General features: G+C 41.4%; 1 protein-coding gene across 3 annotated transcripts in view; it reads left to right on the top strand.

Annotated features, from left to right (window-relative positions):
• FAM81A (family with sequence similarity 81 member A) overlaps nucleotides 1–25,179 on the top strand; it is an 81,266-nt gene that overhangs the window by 29,245 nt on the left and 26,842 nt on the right. For all 3 annotated transcript variants that reach the window (XM_082733777.1, XM_082733778.1, XM_082733776.1), the window contains exon 4: nucleotides 14,884–15,002. In XM_082733777.1, coding sequence (XP_082589903.1) covers nucleotides 14,884–15,002 — 119 coding nt within the window. The remainder of the gene's footprint in view (nucleotides 1–14,883; nucleotides 15,003–25,179) is intronic.

Raw genomic sequence — 25,179 nt, 5'->3', positions numbered from 1 at the left:
CTTTGATGGCTACTGTGTGGATAGTTAAATTTTTATTTATTTATTTATTTTTGAGTGGTAATTCTCACTTAGCTTATACCTAAGTGAGGTTCTGGTGTACCACATGGTTACCAACTTTCACTGTTCATTGAGATTCTCACATACCTTTACAAAGACAGGGTTTCACTAGAAATTGTACCCTAATTAAAATACATGTCTTCAGGGTTCTAAAATGTCTATGTATCTTATGATGTTTAAAGAAAAGATTTATGTGTTTGTTATTCAGGGGATGTAGTGGATCTTTATTGTTTTGATGACTGACAGTATCGATTCCAATTTCTTTTCTTTCCTGTCTTTCTTTTTCTTCTTGTTTCTTTCTTTCTCTTTTTCTTTTTTTTAAGAGAAGGGGAGAGGGAAGGGGAGGGGCAGAGGGAGAGGAAGAGAGAGAATCTTAAGCAGGCTCCATGCCCAGCTCAGAGCCCGACATGGTGCTCCATCTCATGACCCTGAGATCATGACCTGAGCTGAAGTCAAGAGTCATTTACTCAACCAACTGAGCCATTCAGGTGCTCCTCCAATCTCTTTCAGTTACAAAAACTTGTGTTCCTTTTGGTGTTTACCTTTCTTCCATTGGTTACAGATTGGGTAGCTATTCATCAGGTGCCATATCACCTTTTTAGCTGAGAGGATTGGAACACATAAATGATTCCAGAGCACTGAGACTCTCACTCCCTGGATCCTGAAACCTGAGCTGAGCGATCCAAGGAGTGGGAATGCTTGGAGCATCTTCCCTGCAGCCCCTGTGCCTGCAGGACACTGGCCAATGTTCCTGCCGCCCGAACTCTAGGGAACACCTTTTAAGTCCCTTTCAGTCTGCATCCCCAGCTGCCCTGTTGGTCATGTGCCTCCCTCCCTGAATCATTCCAGTAAGTTCCATCTTTTCCTCTTAGCCCAGAGTCAGGTTTCCATTGCTTGCAACCAAAGAACTCAAGTGATATCAGAAGAGTGTAGGAATTTTATTTTATTTTATTTTATTTTATTTTTTTTTAAGATTTTATTTATTTATTTGACAGAGAGAAATTACAAGTACACTGAGAGGGAGGCAGAGAGAGAGAGAGAGAAGGAAGCAGGCTCCCTGCTGAGCAGAGAGCCCGATGCGGAACTCGATCCCAGGACCCCGAGATCATGACCTGAGCCGAAGGCAGCGGCTTAACCCACTGAGCCACCCAGGCGCCCCGAGTGTAGGAATTTTAAAAGATCACTGTAGATAATATACATGTTTTTGGAAGGTGGTGTTGGTGTTTAGAGTCATCTTTCCAGTTTTCTTTTTGTGTGCTAAAGCAGTTTTATCCCAGAGGCTGAATGACTTGCCATCCCCAAGTTGGCATCTTTACTAGATTGAGGAACCCTAACTTAAGGATTTCAATTTTGGAAAGGGGTAGAGATATATTAGGGGGCTAATGTTCTTGCTGTACTCAAGTCTAGAGAGGGAGACAGATCAAAACAGTTAGGGATAAATCATGATTCTCACATTCCCATTCCCTTAACCGATGCAAAGAAGTGTTTCATAAACAAATACAAACACCCCTATGTTTCATGTCAGAAAATACTGTGACCTCTCCATCCTTTCCATGCCCCACTTTTCCCTGGAGGTACTTAGCTAACTTCCCTTTGCTCATGTGGGTGGCGGGCAGACTGGAGACTGCAGCCATACTATTCTGGCAGTACTGTTCTTAGGTAAAAGCATAGAATGTAACTGCACCCTTAGAAAATCCAGGACTTGGGGTGCCTGGGTGGCTCAGTGGGTTAAGCCTCTGCCTTCAACTCAGGTCATGATCTCAGGGTCCTGGGATCGAGCCTCACATCAGGCTCTCTGCTCAGCAGGAAGCCTGCTTTCTCCTCTTTCTCTCTGCCTGACTCTCCATCTAGCTGTGATCTCTGTCAAATAAATAAATAAAATCTCTAAAAAAAAAAAAAAAAAAAAAGGAAAGAAAATTTGGGACTTGGGGCACCTGGCTAACTCATTCAGTGGAGCATGTGACTCTTGATCTTGGGGTTGTGAGTTCAAGCCTCATGTTAAGCCTCTACCTTAAGTAAGTAGAGCTTACTTAAAAAAATAAATTTAAAAACTTAAAAAAAAAAAAAAAAGGAGGAAAAAAAATCCTAAGAAAACCCTGGCCTTAATTTTTGCTGTCATCGTTAAAAGGTGATAGTGCTTTGGCTGCAACTATGGGGCTGGGGAATAATTTCCTCTTTGGTAGATGCTATGTACTAATCCAGTGATCAGAACCATAGAATCTCCAAGCTCAGTGGAGCCCTAAATGCTATTTAATAGTTTTTTTTTTTTTTTTTTTTTTTATTACAGGAAGACCTCCCTGCCAGCTTCTCCTTTGCCTTGAATTCCCTTTCCCTTAAGGTATCCTGAGCACCCAGCACTTGCTGCTGTTACCACAGCATTTACCGAATAGGACTGGCATTGTTTCTTTACTAGTCTGTTTGCCCAGTAGCTTGTTAACTCCTCAGAAAGAAAGAAACCTTGTCTGATTCATCTATGCATTGTCCAGCACAGTGTTTGGAGCAAAATGCCATGAATGCTTATTAAGTGAATAAATACCCAATTCATAGTGAAGCTAGTTGCAGATATGCTGGTAGCAGAAAGAGAAGGAGAGACCCTGAGGTCATCTTTACAGACTGCAGCCTTCTCATATAAGACATCCAAGGTCCAGGGAAGTGAAAGGACTTGTCTGAGATAACAAGGCCAGGCAGTAGCAGTGCTGAGACTAAACCCAGATTGTTAAAATCCAAAAATGTGCTGCTTTTCTTTTCTACTTTGCCTCTTGGAAGCTCTTCTAGAACTCTGATCTTAGGTGGCCAACTCTCAAATATTACAGGGAGATTTTCAGCCATCCTTTGCTTTCTAAGTATCTTTGTCCCTTCAGGAAGAATTTCTTCATGAAAATAGATCATTCTAGCTTTAGTTCTCACTGAGTTCTCTCCCGCCCCATCATTCCTTTGATGCAAGTTCATTAAACTGCTCCATTTTAGTTATTAGCAAACATCGCTACGAATCCAGTTGTCAGTCCTGTAGGCTTTTGCTAATTATTTTTCTTAAGGTGTGTTTTTAAAATGTGATTTTTGAGCACTTTCCAATGTAGTGAGTTTTAAAGTTATTTCAATTCTGCTGTTTTCCCATCTGAAACACGTTGTATGTAATGATTATTCTTGCCAGAGCCAGACAGCACTCTTTTCCATTTACATATATTTTTGGATTTGTGGTTTGCAAATGAAAAGATGATTTCCGTTTTAGAGAGGAAAAACTGAGTAAAATCTGATTCTGATAAAAATGTACTTTGCATGTATGAGCATTTACTTTTTATAACTGGTAATAACTATATATCATTATAAAGTAACAGAAGGAAGTTTGGAAATTTAATAGACTCCAGTATGAAACACTAATTATATGGTTTTACATATATTATAAGCCTAAGCATGTTTACCCAAACATAACTAAAATTAGGAGGCTTGATGAGATATCAGAACTGCCACATTGTAGCCAAAATTTGTTAAAGTAAAACCGTGGTGTAGATTGAAATTTAAAAAGTACTAAAAGGAAGTCTTTATGTATAAGTAGTATAAAATTCGGATGGTGGGTATTATGCAAAGGCAATATTTGCATATTTAAAGAAAAGAGGTGTGAAGATATTCAAACAGTATTTAAATTATGTGAGAGATGTATTTTTGTCTGTAGATTCTTTTTTTTTTTTCAAGATTTTATTTATTTATTTGACAGAGATCACTAGTAGGCAGAGAGGCAGGCAGAAAGAGAGAGAGGAGGAAGCAGGCTCCCCACGGAGCAGAGAGTCCAACATGGGGCTCGATCCCAGGACCAGAGAGTCCAACATGGGGCTCGATCCCAGGACCCTGGGATCATGACCTGAGGTGAAGGCAGAGCTTTAACCCACTGAGCCACCCAGGTGCCCCTCTTTTTCTTTTTTTTTTTTTTTTAAGTAGACTCTGTGCCCAATGTGGGACTTGAACACACAACCCCAAGATCAAGAGTCACATGCCTTACTGAGTCACTGGGTGCCCCTTGTCTTTAAATTCCTTTTTTTCTTTTCAAGATTTTAAAAATTTATTTTAGAGTGAGTGAGAGAGAGAGAGAGATAAAGAGAAGGAACATGGGAGGAGGGGCAAAGGGAGAGCGACAGAGAGACTCTCAGGCAGAGTCCCCGCTGAGCATAATGCCCAATGTGGGGCTGGATCCCTGATGTGGGGCTGGATCCCAGGACCCTGAGATCATGACCGGAGCCCAGATCAAGAGTCAGACGCTTACGGGACTGAGCCACCTAAGTGACCCCTTGTCTTTAGATTCTTAATGAATTTCTTCAGTGAATTGCCTGATTTGAAAATTATTCTTATTACTGGTTTACATTTGTTTTTTAGTTCAATAAATAAAGTTTTACTGGGTATTTGTTTTGTTAAAATCTGTCCCTATAGATGATTTTGTATCACAAAACTAAAGCTGTAGGCATCTCCAGATTCCTAATAGAGCTCTTCAGATTGAGATATCTTAATACTGTATCTTGGTGAACTTACCTTGATAAGTCTTCCTGATTTTCTGTCATGTAGCTCTAATCACAGCACACAGGAAGAAAAGTAAAGTGTCTTGTCCAACCACAGACTGTGTGATCCTCAAGAGCTAGAACTGAATCTTCATTTTTCTATGGTCTAGCGCATAGTAGGAGCTCAAAAGATGTTTCATAATCAAAGGTTCTGGGGATCCTGGCCCTTCCAAAACCCTGTAGTTATTGCCCTTATTTGGTCAGCAGAGTCCAGTGTCAAAACAGAGGACTCTTGTGTGCTAGTACACAGTAGGTGCTTGATAAATGTCAAATGAAAGAATCTATTGTTTTAATGCATCCCCACCCATTGTCTCCACTGACAGTTTGCCTTATGATGTGGAGTATGTTATCAATTATTTATTCCTTGGAAACATTCCACAGATAATTGTCATCATTATAAATTTAGAAGAGGCAATGTGGTCAACTATGAATTATACATGTCTAGATTATCCATACTGTCTTTAATTTAAGCTTTTCTCAATCTCCGGAGGCTGACTCCTGATAAGCAGTCCATGGCTCTTTTGTTGCTGGTAAGCTTCCCCTTCAATGCCACTTGGGTGGCTTGGGAAGTGGTTGAGACCCCCATGTCTGCTGAAGGTTTTCACTGTCTTTAGACTTTGGGGAACCAGGCTGTGCTCCCTTGCTGGTTGAAATCAGCAGACATACTCCTGGTTTCCATGTGCTTAGGCTTCATTGTGTGTCTGGCTTGGGGTGGCTTTGACCTAGTGAGGTTATGGGGAACTGTGTCAAGCCCTCACCTATTGATTTGACTGCACATACTTTGTTAGTTTAGTAATTTGCAGGTGGACCTTATCAGCATGTCACAGCAGAGGTGTAGACAGTCATGTTAATGGGTAGTTGGATGCACAGATGGGAGCTTGGTTCAGTGTGCACCTGACACTGTCAGCAGAGAGTCTAGCCAGCCAGACTTCATATGTTTTGGCTAAACAGGGAATTTCAGCCTGCAGCTGTGTTTTTGTCCCATTGGAACAGGTTTATCAGCAGAGGGATTTTCATGTTATCATCTGTATTAGTCAGGGTTCCCCAGAGAAACAGAACCAATGGCTTGTTTACTTATTTATTATTAGGTATTGGCTCACATGGTTATGGAGGCTGAGAAGTCCTACCATCTGCCATCTGCAAGCTGGAGACCCAAGATAACCGGTGGTATAGTCCTGAGGCCTGCGAGCCAGAGAGCTGATAGTGCAGACTTGAGTCCAAGTCTGAAGTCCTGAGCACGAAAGTGCTAAGGGCAGAAGATGGATTTCCCTGCTCAGGCAGGATAGGAATGCCCCCTTCCTCCTCCTTTCTCTTCTATCATGGCTCTCAAAGGACTGGATCTGAGCGTCCCTTGGCTTGGTCAACTTGACATATGATTAATCATCCCACTATCAAAAATCGTTTTGTTTTAAGTCTACCCACTGGATTTGGTTTGTGATGTGACTTGACACTAGGGGGAGAAGACAGTGAATTGAATGCAGTTTGAGTATTTGTTCAGTTCTGCTGATAGAGGTTTTTCAGTGTTAATAAAAAAAATTGTTGTTCCGCTGTGTGCCTTTGCCACGAATACATTTGAGCTTGTTCGAGTCCATCTTTGAGGACCTAATCACCTCTGGGCACTGGCTAAATATAATCTCTAAGACTTGAATGTGGAAGACCAAGTCCTAGAACACAGAGCTAAGTTAATCGATCTCTGTTGGGAGCCAGGCATTGTTAGGAGCACTGGGGCTCTAGTAGTGACTAGACAGGCAAGGCCCTGCTCTCAGGCCTGCTGCACATTCTAGTAGTAGGGTTTACAGCCAGTAAACACTAAGTAACCAAGGTAATTTCAGCCTCAGTCCGGTGCTCTGGTAAGATAATATAGAGGAGAGTGTTTGTGGGGCTCTTTCAGGAAGAGGGTGGGTTAGGCAACGTGTGAACTGAGATTTAAGTCATGGAAGGGGCCAGCCAAGCCAAGGTGGCGGGGTGGCGGGGAAGAGACACACAGGGCAGAGTACATTCCAGAGAGAGGAAGCTGCATATACCAAGGCCATAAGCAGAAAGAAACTTGGCATATTTGCTGAGCAGAAAAAGGACCAATGGGATTGGAGTGCCGTGGAATGAGTGAGGCATGTGGGTGGGGTGTGTGGGAATAGGACCAGATCTTTAGCCTTAGAAGTTATGATGGGGAGTTTGGAGTTTGGAAATGGGGAGCCATTATTTAATTTTAAGCAAATGAACTTAATTCAAACACTTGGTGCTGGGGAAACATTAGTGAATGAAACAGATAAAACCCCTTGCCCTCCTGTTGCTTACAGACTGATTTGTGTTTCAAAAAGATCACTTTCTGGGACACCTGGGTGGTTCAGTCGGTTGAGCTGCTGCCTTCATCTTGGGTCATGATCCCGGGATCCTGGGATCGAGTCCCACATCGGGCTCCTTGCTCAGTGGGGAGCCTGCTATTCCCTCTGCCTCGGCCTGCCGCTCTGCCTGCTTGTGCACTCTCTCTTACTCTGACAAATAAATAAATAAATAAAAACCTTAAAAAAAAAAAGATCACTCTGGCTACTGCATGGAGAAGGGGTTATGGGGGGGGCACCTGGGTGGCTCAGTGGGCTAAAGCCTCTGCCTTCAGCTCAGGTCATGATCCCAGGGTCCTCGGATCAAGCCCCACATTGGACTCTCTGCTCAGTGGGGGGCATGCTTCCTCCTCTCTTGCTGCCTGCCTCTTTGTCTACTTGTGATCTCTCTCTGTCAGATAAATAAATAAAATCTTTAAAAAAAAAAAAATGAAGAAGGGGTTATGGGGAGCAAGAATGGAGGCAGGGAGATGGGTTGGGGCTGCCATGGCAGGAGAGGGCCAAGGTGTTTAGGATGAGGGGAGTCACAGTAGAGATGGGGAGAAGTGGGTGGGTTCTGGATCTGTTTTGGAGGTAGACCTGACAGGACTTCTGGTACATAGGAGGCAGAGAGACTTTGTTTAGGATGTGGCAAATTTTAGGGGCCCCTCCCTTGTATGTCCACATGGAAATGCCCAGAACACAGTTTGATGTGAAGCTGGAGCTCTGTGAAGTTTTAAGTCCTGTTGTGAAGATGAAAAGGCATGTAGAGGATACTGTCTTATGAGGCCGGCCCTGTTGTAGCTGGGCCTCTCTCTGGGTGATACTGGACTTACACTTTCTTTTCCAAGTCCTCACAAACCTGGGAAGAGCTGGAGGAGAAACAAGCAGAGCTGTTTCTTTCCAGGCCGTTCCTAGGCAATATTAGCTTCTCCAGGTGGGCGAGGGCTGGGGGTGGGCCTGGATCGATATCACTTTTGGGTAGACAGTGAGGTGTAGTGCGGCGGCACTCATAGGGGAGTGCCATTTCCTATTGTCTTTGCGAAGGGAGATTTTGTAAAGATAGGTCATATCTTAGAATAAATAAATGAAGACTTGGGAATCACTTTTTCCAAGTGTCTCTTTACTCTGTGAAACATTACTGTGTGGTTTTATTCTATGGGCTTATCACTCTACAGTCTGCTGTTGCCCCACTGAGCTCCCTCCCTGAAGGCAGGCCTGGGGCACAGCACATGATGGACACGTAAAAAAATAGTCTCTTGGGACACCTGAGTGGTTCATTTGGTTAAACATCTGCCTTTGGCTCAGGTCATGATCCCCCAGTCCTGGGATTGAGCCACACATCCCTCTCCTTACTCAGTAACAGGCTTGCTTCTCCCTTTCCCTCTGCCTGCTGCTCCCCCTGCTTGTGCCCTCTCTTGCTATCTCTCTCTCTCTGTCAAATAAATAAATAAAATCTTAAAAAAAAATTCTCTTGAGTTGGACTGACAATAATGCAATGTCCATGATAGAGTAGGAATGTAACTTTTTTAAAGTAAATGCATCACTTTGATACATTGTTCCAAAATGACATATTAGGGAACATTACTGGCTGTAGAGCGGGTTTGTTTTTCCAAGGCTTCATCAGAGAATTCTCTGATACCTTCTATTTTTACGTAACTTTTCAGTAACATGAATATTGCATTAAGTTTTGATGTGATTCTTTTCCATATTATTCAAAGAAAGCACTTCTAATACAATATCTTATTCATCTGCTTAGGGATTGTGAAAGTTAAATGGGCTTTTCTTATTTTTAGTATTAAAACACACACACACACACACACACACACACACTTTTTTGCTGGTTATAGAAACAATGTAAGGCCTTTGTGGAAAATATAAAAAAGAGGAAGCAAACATAGTCCCCCTTTAGAGAATAGCAACACGTTAGTATTCTGTTATTTTATGTATTTTGTATACTGCTGGAATTGTGCTGTATATTTATTTTTATATTATTACCCTTTAATATATTTAATTTATTTTTAAAAAATTATTTAATTAATTTATAATATTACCCTTTCTTTTTGTTTGATATTAAGTTGTACACATTTTCTCTTATTTTTAAACATTTTCCATGAATTTCTTGTGTAATAATATATAGATACCTTAGAAAATACTAGGTATATCTTACTAGGAAGATAGCTTTGTGTATCCATTTTTGTCAGCTTTGTTATTATTTCCTTTAAGATTAATTTCAGGAGCTAGAGTCCCTGGATCAAACATTATGAACATTGTGCATCTGTTTGGATGGATGATGTCCTAGAAAGATGTATCAGGAAGGGCCAACTGTACATTTTTAATCTTGACATACATTTTAGTATTATAAATTAAAAGTATTTACTTTTTTAACAAAAGAGAAACGATATGATTTTTTAAGTCTTAATTTTCAGTTGATTTTATTAGAAGAAGTTTAAGTTCACAGCAAAATTGAGCAGAAAACACAGATTTTCCATAGACCCCCTGTCCCCACACTTGCAGAGTGTCCCCCATTATCAGCACACTACAGTGGTGAATTTTCAATCGCAGTATGACTTTTATTTTCTGTTTCTTTGTTTACTAGAAAGATCGAACCTTTTAAAACCTGTGTTAATTATTTTTAACACCGTTTTGTGGGTTGCTGTTCATTTTATTTGCTTAGTGATTTCTTGATTGAGAGACAGCTCAGACGAAGTAAGATTGGTTATAGCCTTTGCCATTTTTCCTTTCAAGATTTTGTTTATTTATTTGTCAGAGATATAGAGAACACAAGTAGGCAGAGCAGCAGGCAGAGGGAGAGGGAGAAGCAGTCTCTCCGCTGAGCAGGGAGCCCGATGTGCTCGATCTCAGGACTCTGGGATCATGACCACAGCCAAAGGCAGGCCCTTAACCAACTAAGCCACCCAGGCATCCCACCTTTGTCATTTCTATGGCATCTCATGCAGCGTACCTCCAGGGGTCTGTGGGCCTGAACTTCTGCCTTTCTGGGCCCACACCCTAGCTTTGGCTCTCTGGCAGTTGGGTCCAGGGGATTTGTGTATTTAAAAAGCCACCTGGGGATTCTTTTTTTTTTTTTTTTTTTTAAAGATTTTACTTATTTATTTGACAGACAGAGATCACAAGTAGGCAGAGAGGCAGGTGGGGGAGTGAGGGTAAGCAGGCTCAGTGCTGAGCAGAGAGCCCGATGTAGGGCTTGATCCCAGAACCCTGGGATCATGACCCAAGCCGAAGGCAGAGGCTTTAACCCACTGAGCCACCCAGGTGCCCTGCCACCTGGGGATTCTTATGCGCCCTAAAGATACTTAAGAACCCCTGGTCTTGAGTATTACATATAAAAGATACTTTATATAAACTGTAACGAATAAGTGTTACTTCCTATGAAAAGGGAACACCAGCGCCTTTTCATCAGTGGGAGAGTGTCAGAACCAGATTAGTCAGATATGAAGTTTTCTTACAAGAATGTGTTCAGATGACTAACGTTTTGTCATTCACAGGTATTGTAGCTGGTTTGCATTCTTCTTAATAGAGCTTTCTTCATTCAGAAAAAGCTGGAAACTATAGCAAATAACAGGTCTAGCAGTTCCAAATTTCTTTCAGTGATATATTCCATATTACTGTTACTCTCATCTATACAGGCTCCAACTGGTTTCCAATAAGGAAGACACAAAGGCCTCCCATTGCTAATTTCTGCTTTTTACCAGGGAGTTTGAAAATCCAAAATGTATGTAAGTGCAGTTGTCTGCATACTTAAAAAAGAATAGTTGAGAAAAGGCAGCACAGAAACAACTTAGATACATCTGTGCCCAAGTCTCTATGTTGTGCTGTGCGCACCACAAGTGTGGCTACCCACTATCCCCACGCAGTGCTATTACAGTGTCATTGACTGTATTCCCAAGGCTGTGCCTTTTTATTTTCCTGACATCCTCATTCTGTACCTGGAAGCCTGTGCCTCCCGCTTCCCTTCATCCCCGTTTGCCCATCCCCCACCCCTCCCCGGTGGCAACCATCAGTTTGGTCTTTACTTATGGGTCTATTTCTGCTTTTTATTTGTTTGTTCGCTCATGTGCTTTGTTTTTCCACTGTGAGGACACAGTGAGAAGGAAAGCACACAGCCATCTGCAAGCCAAGGAAAGGACTCCCCACCCATCCCCCCGGAACAGACCAGATTTCCCAGTCTTAGAACTTCGAATAGATCTTTGTGGTTCATAGGCCACTCAGTCTGCAGCATTTTGTTCTTGTAGCCCCAGCTGACTAACACAGGACGCTTAGGAGATCTGGGTACAGCATAAAGTTTCTCCCTCGAACTTAAATTTTTACAAAGCCAGTGGATGATTACTTTCATGAATTGAATTAGTTGCCCACAAGGCACAGTAGAAGAGATGCTGGAACATCAGAGTCAAATACAAAGAGAGAGAAACCATGAGGGGAAAGATAGAAGACCAGGGGACAGATCTAGGGCATGTGAATAATGGAGTTCCAGAAGGAGACAAAGAAACAGCTGGAGAAGAAACAATAGCTACATAGGAGAATAATCTGAGACTACAGGTTGAAGATTTCACTGACTTCCAGGTAGAATTGAAATTAAAAAAAAAAAAAAATCCACAATTAGCTACATCCTGGTAAAACTGAACTCCAAAATAGAAGAACAAAATCTTACAAGCTTCTGAGTATAAGGATCTGAGAAATGTACAGAGGAGAAAGCACCAGACTGGTCAGCCTCTAAGTTCACTGGGAGGAAAGGCCTTGAAGTCAAGAATTCCATACCCTTTCAATTGATTCCCACCCTCCAGGGTGAGAGAAGGAAGGTTGTCAACTTGGCAGGAATTCAGTCTTCCTCCAAACGCCTGATCTGAGGAAAGTGTTAGGGAGTCTACACAGAGACCCTAAGGTAGGAGAAAATGAAAAGGAGAAGCACAAAGGTCGTCAGTGATCCACAAGACCTGTAGTATTTCATGTAAATGGATATTGAAGGAAGCCTGGGACTGGGTAACAGAAGCACTGAAAGAAAGAGAAAAAATTGTTGAAATAGAAGCGACATTTTACAAGGAAAATTCTAATTATAACCCAACTAGAAGTCCCGAGTTATTTTAGCAAAGCTGAGTTGGGGAAGAAAAGTAAAATCCTTCCCAATAAGCCATCTGGGTTGGAGGGTGAAGGAGGGTGGGCGTGAGGTGTGCTGAGCGTCTCAGGCGGAGGAGAGGGGAGCGGCGCAGGAGCAGAGCCTGGGGTGGACACGTGTGGGTATGGATGTGGGGAAGGGAAGGGAGCCACTCGTGGAATAGCAATGGCCACGAACATTCCCCAGTTCACAGGGGGAGGGAGGACGATGAATGGTAACCTGATTAAGCTGGTCAAAATAAAGAAAAGGAGTGAGGAAGCAACAAGAAGCAACATAAATTGTCTATATAAAGTGAGATGAAATGTTGAAGGAAAACACAAGCCAAGGGCAGTGTTATGATTGACAGCAGTCTGTGGAGCCAGAGTCCCCAGTTCAAATCCCAGTTCAGATCCTTACTGTCGGTGGCTTTGGGCAAGCTACTTAATATCTTAGAGATTTCACCTCCTATGAAATGGGGTTAATAATGGTACCTGCTTCAGGGGGTACTATGTGAGAATTAAATGGGTGAACATACCTACAGCGTGCAGAATAGTGCCCGGCGTACAGTTAGACCAAGCAAGTGTTTGCCTATTATTTACACAGCGTCGTTGCAATGTTAATATTAGGCGAGAAGAAACAGCACTACATCAGAAGAGAAGGTGATCGTGTAATGGTCAGGCCACTTTGATCACAAATCTGAATGTGCCAAATAAGATGGCAGCTAAAGACATAAAATGAAAAGTGTTAAAAATGTAAGGAGAACTTGATGAAAATATTTTACAAGGGGAGAATTCATAAACTGTCTTTCACAGATGGAGAGATCTACCAAAAATAAATAAAATCTAGAGAGAGTGAGTAGTGGAATCAGCAAACTCAGTCTAACAGACAACATTGAACCGTTTGTTCCTTCAGTTTTTTTGCGTGCAACATTTAATAACATGTGCCACAAAGCAAATTCTAATATATTAAAAAATTAAATATATCACAGACCATATTTTTGATTCTCAGCCAGTAATGTAGAAATAAGTGAGAAAAATGACCAAAAAACTTAACTGCTTGACAATGAAAAAACACAACTCCAATCCTTAGATACCTCAATATCTTCAGATCAAAGAGGAATTCAGAGCTGAAAACCGAAAGAAGGAAAGCACTTCACAACCAACCCGAGGACCCAGCAAATACTGTTCTAAGTCAAGTCTTCATTCTGAGGGAAGACATCATCTAAATAAAGGAACTCAATGCTCATCTTGGGAAATTTCTAGAAGAGCGAGTAGACCCAAAAGGAAGCAAGAAGAATGTAAAAATATGAAGCTGACATTAGTCAAGTAGATGAACATGATTAAATGGTTGAAAGGGAAGAGATACAAGAAATCAAGAGCTTCTTTGCAAAGGGGAAGGAGGGTGGTGGCGGTGAGGGCGGCGTGAGGGGCGGAATAAAAGTGGAGAAGGGGAGACAGGAAGGAAGGCATGCATGAAAGAACAAGGAAACAGAAGAAATGTCGGATGTAACCTGTGCTTTTGTGAGGTCTCCTGTGACCTAGGACTCGGGTTCTCCAGTCTGTCCGTCTGTCTGTCTGTCATGCTTCAGTCCAATCTCTTTCCTATTCTGGGCGGGCAGCAAGGCAGCCTGTGTTACAGTGTGGGTTCTGAAGCCGGGTTGCTGGGTCAGTGCTGGCTGGTCACTTGCCGTCCGTGGGACTTTGTAGCAGAGCAGCTGCTTGTAACCTCGGTCCTGGCCTGTCACACGGGGCTCCCGAGAGCATGGATTTGCTTTGGCACATGGCACTGTGCAGGGCAGCACAGGCTCCTCTTTCTGGTCCATGCTCAGTAAACAACAGGGTGACCTCCCCATCTGCATTGCCGCCACTCCTTAGAGGCATTCCCAGCATGGATGTCCGCTGGGCCACCGGGTCTTCAAGCAGCTCTCCTTTCATTTAATGCTTATCTAAGAGACACCATTCTGCCTTTGCAGCACCAGTACTGTTCTCAGATAAGTACTAGAAGGAGATAAGCATTTGCTGTCTTTGGGACACGCTGGGCATTGCAAGTGCTTCCTATGCATTAGCTCATGTAACGTTCAACGTGCTCTGAAGAGTACAATCACCATTACTATGAACCAATGAGGAAAAGGAAGCTAGAACTTCGCACACTTGCCCAGGATCGCCACACAGTGAGAGGAGCTGAATTTGGACTTTTGGTCTGACAACCCCTGCCCATCCCTGTCTCTGCTTGCTCTTCATTTATTGCTTCTTGGTAGATTAGGGAGTGTTCACTTGAAGCAATGACTATTGAAATACAGCCTGGGGTGGTAGAAACAGCTCTGAACTATAGAGCAAATGTCCAGGGTCTGACTAAGCTTTGCCCCATCCTGCAGCAGCAGGGGGGAGTTGGGGGGTGGTGGGCTCCACCAAGTCACCTGACATCCAAGTCTCAGGTTTTTTGTTTTTGTTTTTTTTTAAAGATGTTATTTATTTCTTTGAGAGAGCAAGAGAGCATAAGCAAAAGGAGTGGCTGAAGGAGGGGGAGGTGCAGCAGGGAGCCTGATGCGGGGCTCAATTCCAGGACTCTGGGATCATGACTGGAGCCGAAGGTAGACGCTTAACCAACTGAGCCACCCAGGTGCCCCAAGTCTCAGGGTTTTTAGTAGCAGATGAAGGGACTGGGTCTGTGTGAGAGCTCTGAGGTCTCTCTCAGCCCCTGGTTCTCTGTACACACATATATCCCGTGGCTGTTAAAAAGAAGCCTCTTATGAATGGAGTTAAATGGTCTTATTTTTGAAAAAATAGAAAATGCTTTTGTGGCAGCACGTACATCTCAGACAACCTTCTTGGTGGTTTTTTGTGTCGCTCAGGTACTGCAGGAGCAGATCCGGGCCCGGGACAACATCAGCTACGGAACGAATTCCGCCTTAAAGACCTTGGAGATGCGTCAGCTCTCAGGTTTGGGAGACCTGCGGGGAAGAGTGGCAAGGTAGGTGGTCAGGTGTGTGGGACTCTGTCTGTCAAAAGCTGTCTTACGTCAGCTCCATTTCACAAAGTATATATTCACAAAGCCCCGGAGCAAATTCTTTGCATTCTTCTAGTACTGCCCCTCCTTTGCCAGTATAATCTCAGGTAGAGCTTACACCTGATTATGAGCATGCCATGATTTCTTATGTTGCTGCAATTGGAGTTGTGTTTGGGGAAGGAAATGATGGGAGAGCACAGCCGACCTGTGTAATTTGGCCTTCGAAATATTATATTTATTGACTTCAATAAGACAAAGTTGAGACTTCTATTTTGTGTGTCTCTTAAAATTTTAATTTTCCTTGTAATTTATTTTTATTGTATTTTCTGAAAATATTGGTCTGCCACAGATTAGAAATTTAGAAAAAGAGATCTTTGACCTCAGATAGTATGCAATAGGCTGTTCCACAACTGAAAGCGTGCTCTGTGGACCAGCAGCCCTGGAGTCACCCGAGAACTTGTTGGAAATGCAGGATCTCGAAAATATTCATGGGCCTCTTCTGCCCTCTGCTGCTGTTAAGCATCAAGTACAAGTCTACACGGGAGCTGAGGAGCCAATCAGCATTTCAAATCAGGCTGAGGTGAAAATGCAGGTGGTCTGTAAAGGGTTGGATGGAAAAAAGATCAGGACCCATAAGATCCAAAGCCTGTATGGAGTAGAGGAGGCGGTGTCGGGGGTATTCGTGCAGACAGCACGTGAAGAACCTTGAATGTGGGGCGTGTGTGTCTGGGTCTGGTGGGTGAACATCAGTCTCATAGCATAGAACTGTGAATTGGATGTAGGCCTAGTTGTGTGGTTTTCTATTCTCATTTGAGTCAGCTCCAGTCTAATTAGCATGGCCCTTGGTGATGAACCCCACTGACCTCCTTATCTCTCTTAAGATACCTTTCAGCAGTACCTTTCAGCAGTGATCTGCTATTTGTTATTTCCTGACTGGGCCATGCTCTCCTATCTGTGTATCTTTGCACATGCTGTTCTTGCACTCAGCATACCTTTCCCCTCTTTTTTCTAATGTCTAGTCAGCCTTTAAAGTTCAGCTCAAATATCACCTCCTTCAGGAAGTCTTCCGTGATTGCCCACTCTCCTGAGCTCCCCTAGCATTTTGTTCTATTGAATCTCTCTGTTTTCTTTACCGTCTTGGGGCGAGTACCACATCTTTTATTTTTGTAATGTGTATGCATAGAGCAGTCTCTGGAAAACAGTAGATAATTAATATTTGTTTGGATGAATCAGTAATCTAGAAAACCCCTGTAATAGGACTGAAAAACTTGAATCCTTTGTGTGGAAATTGGCTTAAAAGCAACCCCGTTCTGCAACACCTCCCAGAAGAGTGAGGAGTTAGAAGGGCTTCAGAGCTACAGAGCAGAGCAGGGATTTCTGGAAAACTCTTGAGGACCTGTGTGTGCACTTTAGCTGCAGATGAAGATTAAGTGGAGTAACATATGGACGAGGCCTAGCATAGGGCGTGGCGTGGAGTGAACACATAACCTGCGGGAGCACTTATTATCACAAGGGCAGCAGCCATGAAAATAGACTCATGAAGCTGGTTCCAATTAAAAAATCGAGAGATGACCTTGAAATATTTTCAGGAATTTTACATTCTTCCTATGCAGTTTCTTACTAACTTCTCTACCCAGTAGGTTCCTTCTCTGTAATAAATACTTTATTTACTCTGAAACAATCATGAACATTTGTTATGAAAACCCCCTATTTTTCCTTTTTCTGTGGTTCTACTAGTCTTTCCCCTGGAATGCTAATGAGACTGTTTGTTGAAATCAGCTTCTGAGAAAGAAATTTGTTGGCGAAGTTTTGGCTTTCTTGCATTGAATTGGAAGAGTATAACTTTTTTTTTTTTTTAAAGATTTATTTATTTATTTGACAGAGAGAGATTACAAGTAGGCAGAGAGAGAGAGGAGGAAGCAGGCTCCCTGCTGAGCAGAGAGCCCGATGCGGGACTCGATCCCAGGACCCTGAGATCATGACCTGAGCCAAAGGCAGAGGCTTAACCCACTGAGCCACCCAGGCGCCCCCCGTTTTTTTTTTTTAAGATTTTTTTTGTTTATTTACTTGAGACAGAGAGAGAGAGCACAAGCAGTTTGGGGGGTGGGCGGTGGCAGAGGGAAAGGGAGAGGCATGTTCCCTGCAAGCAGGGAGCCCGATGCGGGACTTGATTCCAGGACCCTGGGGCCATGACCGAGCCAAAGGTGAAGTCTTAACTGACTGAACCACCCGGGCACCCCTAAACTTTTTCTTTTTAAGATTTATTTATTCATTTGAGAGAGAGAGAAAGTGAGAGAAAGCACGGGTGAGCAAGGGGAGGGGAAGAGGGAGAGGGAGAGAGAATCTTAAGCAGACTCCGTGCTAAGTGCAGAGCCCCATGTAGGGCTCGGCACAGGGCTTTATCTCACGATTCTGAGAGCAGGACCAGAGCCAAAGCCAAGAGTCGGATGCTCAACCGACTCTCCCACCCAGATGCCTCAGGGATATGAACTTTTTAAGTGGTCGTCTTCAATTACTAGTCTGCTATCTTGTTTCAGGTTTTATTTTCCAGTGTTTGTGGATCCATGGGTGAGGCCACACCATGATAGGAAGGAGGACCTGCAGCTTCCCCCATGCTTCTGTGTGGAGGGGAGAGACACCCTTACCCCACTAAGAGTGGAACCCTCTGAACAGGACTTTCTCAGAGGGTTTCCCGTTCCCTCCTGAAGTGAAGCTAAGGGAGTTCAGCATTCACATTCCCACTGGAGCAGCTGGTCTGTTACTTGGCCTGCTGAATCATTTTTTCTAGTGCTCAGTGGCCACTTCCACTTTCCCCTACAAGGTCTGTTTTCCTGGCATCAGAGCCTTAGAGGAGAAGTGGCTGCACACAGAGGCAGATAACCAAGTTCCCTCAAGGTAAGCAAGTCCAGGTGCTAGGAAAAAATAAATTGGACATCATCAGATTAAAAATCTTAGGCTCTTATAAATAATGCTGCCACCAACATTCATATACAAGTTTCTGTGTGGCCATATGTTTTCATTTCTTTTGGATATATATACCTAAGAGTGTAATTGTTGTATAATGTGGTGACTCTATATTTAACCTTTTTAAAAAAGATTTTATTTATTTATTTGAGAAAGAGATGAGAGAGGGCACAAGTTAGGGGGTGGGGAGGATGGAGAAGAAGACTCCCCACCCAGCAGAGAGCCTGACATGGTGCTCGATCCCAGGACCCAGGTATCATGACCTGAGCAGAAGGCAGACCATCTGCTGAGCCACGCAGGTGCACCTGTATTTAACTTTTTGAGGAACAGGTCAGACTGTTTTCCAAAATTGGCTGCACCATTTTATGGTGTCAGCAGCCCTATGTGGGGGCTCTGATCTCTCTGCTTCCTCACCAACACTTGTCTGTCTCTGATTAGAGCCAACCTCATGGGTGGGAATGTGGTTTTGATTTGCATTTCCCTAGTGACTAATGGTGCTGAACATCATTCAGCATGTTTATTGGTCATTTGCAAGTCTTCCTTGGAGAACTGTTTTTGGAAGATCCTTTGCCCATTTTTAAGTGGATTAATTGTCTTCTTATTATTGAGCAGTAGAAGTTCTTTATTCTAGATTCAGTTCTCTTACCAGATAGCTGAAGAAGTTTTACCCCTTTCCGAGGGCTTTCTTTTCACTTTCTTGATTGGGTCCATTTGGTCCTTTAAAAAAATTACTTCTGTCTCTTTGTTGATACTCTCTATTTGATGAGACATTATCATTATAGCTCCCTTTACTTCTTCAAGCATGTTTTCTCTATTTCTTTGATCATCCTGCATTTATTATGGCTGCCTTGAAGTCTGTGTCTATTAAATCTGACACCTGTTTCCTCTCACTGGCCGTTTCTTTTCCTGCTTTTATCCTGTGTTTAGTTCACATTTTCTGGTGTTTTTGTGTGTCTCATAACTTTTTATTGAAGACTGGACTTTTTAGGTATTCTAGCACAGCAATCCTGAATACTGACAGCCCTTACCCCCATTTGCTTTTGTTGTTGTTGATTTGTTTAGTGACTTGGCTGGGTTATTCTAGTGATGTCTGTTTCCCCTGGAATATGAAGGGTCTGGTGCTCAGTCACCTTGTGAGGACAGTGGTTTTAGCAAGACTCTCTTTGACTCTTTCCCTGATCGGTCGATTATTTATTTATTTATTTTCTTCCCCACCCCCCCACCCCCCCGATCTTTTATTAAGCTGGTGGCCTCTGCAGATATCACACCTAGATCTTAGGCTCCATTAATTGCTGGTAAATTGTTCTACTGTTTGTTTGTGTTTAAAGATTTCCTTATTTATCTTCTTACTGAGGTAGGGGAGAGAGAACGAGCAGAAGGGGCTCAGGTAGAGGGAGAGAGACTCTTAAGCAGACTCGACGCTGAGTGTAGAGCCTGATTCAGGACTCGGTCTCACAACCCTGATCATGACCTGAGCTGAAACCAAGAGTCGGACACTTAACCGACTGTGCCACCCAGGTGCCTCTCTACTGTTTTTGACGATGCCCCGTGATAGAAATTGCCCTGTGCTCTGATTCAATTAAATTGTTGCCTGCCTTTAAGGGCTTAGCTGTGTGTGTGTGTGTATATATATATATACACACACACATATATATATATATATATATATATATATATATGAATTATTATATATAGGTAATTATAATATGGAATGTGAACAACTTAATGTTTTAAATGTCACTGCCTTTGGTGCACTATGCCACCATGTCACAAACTATAAGAAACATTCTGCTTAAGCACGTTGCCTGGTCAGTCTGTTGCTAGACCTCTAGGACTCTTGGGCTTCTGACCATGTCCCCATCATTGATCTGATTACCAGATGTAAAGTTACTCTGCCACACAATGGCCACAATTGAGAACTGCACCTGGGAGACAGCTACATCTAAAGACCTGAAAAGGGAAATTTTGTAATGACTACATTATTGGCTCATCTATAATATAAACTTGGGATAAAATAGGGCAAGGGCAACTCGTCAGTTTCATTGTGAATTCTTGTTTAACAAAAGCTTCTGAGGCATGCACACAGTTATATTTAGAACCCTGAGGCTGTTTTTTATGAGTGTTTTTTGGGAAAAGACAGAAATTATGCTTTTAATTCAATATTAGCCAAAATAACTATATAGTTTCCCCCTTTTGTAGCATTTATCTATTTATTTATTTTGAAATAATTTGAAACCTACAGAAAATTTGCAAGATTCACAAGTGTTAACATTTTGTTTCATTTACTCTATTATTCTTTCATATGTAAGTTTTTTTTCCTGAAATATTTGAGAGCAAGGATAACTTTGTTTTTAACCTAAGAAAACCAGAGTTGATTCCATTGTGCGTGTTTTCTGTTGGCAGGCTTTGGTATCATACCCTGCATACTCCCCCACGATCGGTTTTGTCCCCTTACTTATAAAAGTATAGAAGCGACAGGGCACCTGGGTGGCTCAGTGGGTTAAGTCTCTGCCTTCAGATCAGGTCATGAGCCCAGGGTCCTAGGATCGAGCCCCGCATCAGGCTCTCTGCTCAACAGGGAGCCTGCTTCCCCCTCTCTCTCTGCCTGCCTCTCTGCCTACTTGTGATCTCTGTCTGTCAAATAAATAAATAAAATCTTAAAAAAAAAAGTGAAATGTGCTGGTAATAAACAGTCAGAAACACTATGAAATATATAACATAAAAATGAAAACTCACTAGCCCTTTTCTCTGTTGTACTCCTTACAGGTAACTAATGTTAGCAGCTTGCTGTCTGTCCTTTCAGACTTTTCTCATACATAGTTACAAGATAATAACTTATCATCATAGTAGTATGATTTGCGCATAACAATTACTTAACAGTGTGATTTTAATTTTACAAAGTGATATATTATGATGATGATGCAACTTCTGTGCTCCTATATAGCAATATATTGTGGGCTTTCTTCCAGTATACACATAGATCTAACATACTGCTTCCTTGGATATGGCGTGTTGTGCTACATGGGGGTACCATAATTTAATCTATGTAACTACTGCTTGGTGTTAATAGAAATTTATGTTGTAGTATTTGTGTTTCCAAGTGAGAAATAGTATTGAAGCCAAGCTATAGCTCGTGAAAATTAGTGAGCCATGAGCATCAGGATAATTTCAAGGCCTTTCTAAATAACTTTTCAAACTTAGTCTGTCCCTCGAACAGCTTTGCAGAGATAATAAAACTGGTCTGATGTAGCAATACCTGACAGTTTCTAACCAGAAAGCTGTTTCTGGATTGGAAAATAAAGCCTTTCTATAATATCTTTTTTTATTTCGTGGTATGTTTAAACCTCGGATAACCCCAAATAAGATTTAAATAATACATGATAAAAAATTAAGAACTCAAAAAAGAAAAAAAGAACTATATTAGGTATTGTTTTTAATCATCATTTGTGAAATGGAGATGATTTGTGAAGATGAAATGAAGTAGTATGTATCAAGGATCTTGCACAGTCTGTGGTTTATAGTAAATATCTTTATGTTCATTCATTCAGTAATATTTATTGAGCCTCTCCTACATGCAAAGCAATGTACTGGTCACTAGGGTTTTGTGATGAAAAGGGCAGATATTGTCCCTCTTGCTTGCAGTTTGTATTCTGTCTAGTAGGGGAGGCAGACATCAAACTTACTGTAAAACAATTATTTAATTTTACTTATGATTTGAATAATTTATTTTTAGTTATTTGGAGTTTTCTATAGAAATGTCATCTATAAATAATGACAATTTTATTTTTTGTTTTTTTATCCTTGTATCCTTCGTTTCTTTTTCCTGTCATTTTGCAATGGCTAAACCCTCCAACACAGTGTTAAGTTGTGATTGGGGGCATCTTCCTCTGGGTTTTTACTTTAATGGAATTCTTCTATGTTTCTCCATTTGGAATGGTAATTGCTCTAGTTTTTTGTTCTTTTAAGTTTTAAAGTTTACTTATTTATTTTAAAGAGAGAGAGAATGCACAAGCAGTGGGGAGGGGCAGAGGGAGAGAGGGAATCCCACGCAGGCTCCATGCTTAGGCTTAATAATGCTCCACACTGAGTGTGGAGCCTGACCTGGGGCTGGATCCCAGGACCCTGAGATCAGGAATCAAGCTGAAACCAAGAGTTGCTCACTCGACTGACTGAGCCAGCCAGGTGCCCTTGCTCTAGTATTTTTTTTGTCTTTTTCCTTAAACATAGATTTATCAGATTAAGTTTTTCTACATGCCTAATTCATTAAGAATCTATGAATTTGTATTGGGTTTTCTCAAGTGTTTTTTGCATCTGTCCAAGTCAGATATTCTTCTCTTTCAATCTGTCAATGTGTACTTAAGGTGGGAAGATATATTAATATACGATTTACATATATATGTACTTAAGTATGTATATATAATTAATTGTCTTTTTAAAAAATTCCACTTAATTTTAATTCCAATTAAATTTCAGTAGTTAACACACTGTGTTATGTTAGTTTCAGGTGTACAATACAGTGATTCAGCAATTCCATACATCACCTGGTGCTCATCACAAGGACCCTCTGTCATCCCCATCACCTATTTCACACCCTCCCCCCACCTCCCTTCTGGTAACCTCTATGGTTCAAAATCTCTTTCATGGCTTGTAGTTAATTTTCTTAATAGGAAAACAAGGGAATGATGACACAAGATTCAAAATGCTTACTTTCATGGGTGCAGTTATTAAAAATAATTAACTGAATAAAGTGAGCCAGGCATGGACCGATAATGAGACTATATTATGAAACAAAAGTTGGAGTTCCAAAATAATAACTATCATAAAAAGTTTTAATTACAAGAAGTTCAGCAAAAGACGTAAGTGGGGCATTCCCAAAGTGTGTAATTGGTGTGTGCCTGATCTCTGGGGGCTCTGGGAAGGCTTCCTTAAGGAAGTGACTTGTGCGTTTAGCTCTGAGGGATGGACAGTAACTAACCAAGTGAAGAGGTCAGGGATGAACATTCTAGACAGAGAACAGCATGGGTCAAGACCTTGAAGTGGGAAGGAGTGAGATAAGTTCAAAGCCCTGGAATATAATCGGTGTATATGGATGAAGGGGGGAAAAAGGGACAGAGATGTGTGAGATGATGCTGGAAGTTAGAGGATAGGAAACAACACTTTGGGGGCATTTTTTTTTCTTCTGGGACATTTTCAAGGACTTTTAGTTTATATTCTAGAATAGTAGCAAGTTAAACCATAGGAATTTATACAGATACAGAATTATACTTAGTTTGCCTTTTTATCCCCTCAGTTTTGTTTCTTTGGGGTTAATATCTAAAATCTTTTTACTTATCCTACTTTGTATTCACTGAACACCAAATCGAAAGGCACAGGGAAATATATTTCTGTTTTGGAAAGCTTATAAAATTGATTTTTCTGCCAGTACTGTGTGATATACCTTGATTCTACAAACTTTCTCTAATATTGGGCATTCACATTCAAAAAGATTTCCAAAACAGAAGAACAAGGCATAATTATTGCTTAATTGTCTATATTGTACTATGAATACTGAAAAGATATAAATGCATATATATATAATGCATTTACATATAAATGCATTATATATAAAAGATATAAATGCAATTTTTTCAGATTGTTTAACATATTTAAAAATATTTTAAGTATTTAAGTCAATATTTACAAAAAAAATTTGTCCCATTAATTTTTTTCTGTTACTTCTAAAAAGGATTATGGCATTTTAACAAAATGAGTTAAACAAGTTGTTCAACTTCAGGTAAATGTGAGTCAGTACCAAGAAAAGACTTTTAAGGTTGGAATAATTGTTCTGGTAGCTTACTTTCTTCGGCATATGCAGTATATTAAATTTACCAGTAATTTCAGTTTGTTCACCATTGTTTTGTGCATCCCACTCTCTTCTCTGGATGCTTTTTTTTTTTTTTTTTAAAGATTTTATTTTTAATCTCTATACCCAATGTGGGGTTTAGATTTACAATCCAAAGATCAAAAGTCACACACTTTACCAAGTGAGCCAGCCAGGCATTCCTGGATACACTCTCTTTTCTTTCTAATGAAAGAAATGATTTAGTGACTCTTTCAGGTTAGGGTTTGTGGGCAATGCATTTCTTAATCTATGCAAGTCTAAAAGTGTCTCTGTCTTTATTTTGCATTTGCATTTATTTTGCATTTGCCATTATGGTATTTACTGTCGTCTTTTTTTTTTTTTTTAAGATTTTATTTATTTATTTGACAGAGAGAGAGATCACAAGCAGGCAGAGAGGCAGGCAGAGAGAGAGGGGGAAGCAAGCTCCCCACTGAGCAGAGAGCCCAATGTGGGGCTTGATCCCAGGACCTTGAAACCATGACCTGAGCTGAAGGCAGAGGCTTAACTCATTGAGCCACCCAGATGCCCCATATCTGCTGTCTTATGATACGTACTGTGGACTATCAGTCTTACAGTAGGTCCTTGGTAGGTTACCTGTCTTCAGAATCTGGTGGCTTTTAAGATTTTCTCTGTAATGGGTTATTAGAATTTCATATGCCCTATTTACTTTATTTATGCCACTTTGTATTCACTGAACACTTGAAAACTCATGTTTTTCTTCAGTTTTAGAAAACTGTCAGCACTCACCCCTTAGGTCATTCTCTCTATTTCCATCTTTAGGGACTTCTCAACACCTCTGTCACTTATGTTAACATCTTTTTATTTGTCCTCCTTGTCTCTTAGCAATTTTCCCATGTTTTGACTCTCTGTCTTTGCTGCCTTCTGAGTGAACTCCTTGCTACTGGGTCCTGACTCACTGACTCTCCCTTCAGTCATGTCCAGTCAGAGTTCGTCAGGTCTGAAGACGCTGTGGTTTACTTCTAGGCTCTCTCATTTTTCTCTTATCCACTTGTTTTTCTTCCCTTTCTGCCTTCTTTTGTTTAATAGTTTAGAGTTCTCTTAATAGATATTATTATTTGATTTTTTTTTCAGTATCTTAAACACATTTCTTTTCAACTCATTTGATCCAGGTTTTTTGTTTGTTTTGTTTCTTTGTATATTTGGGTTTTTTGAGCTTTCCGTGGCTGGTGGAGCCCCACTCAAGTCTCTGGTTTTGGTTACCCTGGTTCCTGTGTTCTGTCACGAGGGGAGCCTGTTCTTACCCCGCGTGCCCTCTGGAAACTAAAACTTCTTCTT

The sequence above is a fragment of the Mustela nivalis genome, assembly GCF_964662115.1.
Source record: "Mustela nivalis genome assembly, chromosome: 6".
NCBI classification, from domain to species: domain Eukaryota; kingdom Metazoa; phylum Chordata; class Mammalia; order Carnivora; family Mustelidae; genus Mustela; species Mustela nivalis.
The sequence above is the reverse complement of the archived record's forward strand: the minus strand, read 5'-3'. Positions and strand labels throughout refer to the sequence as shown.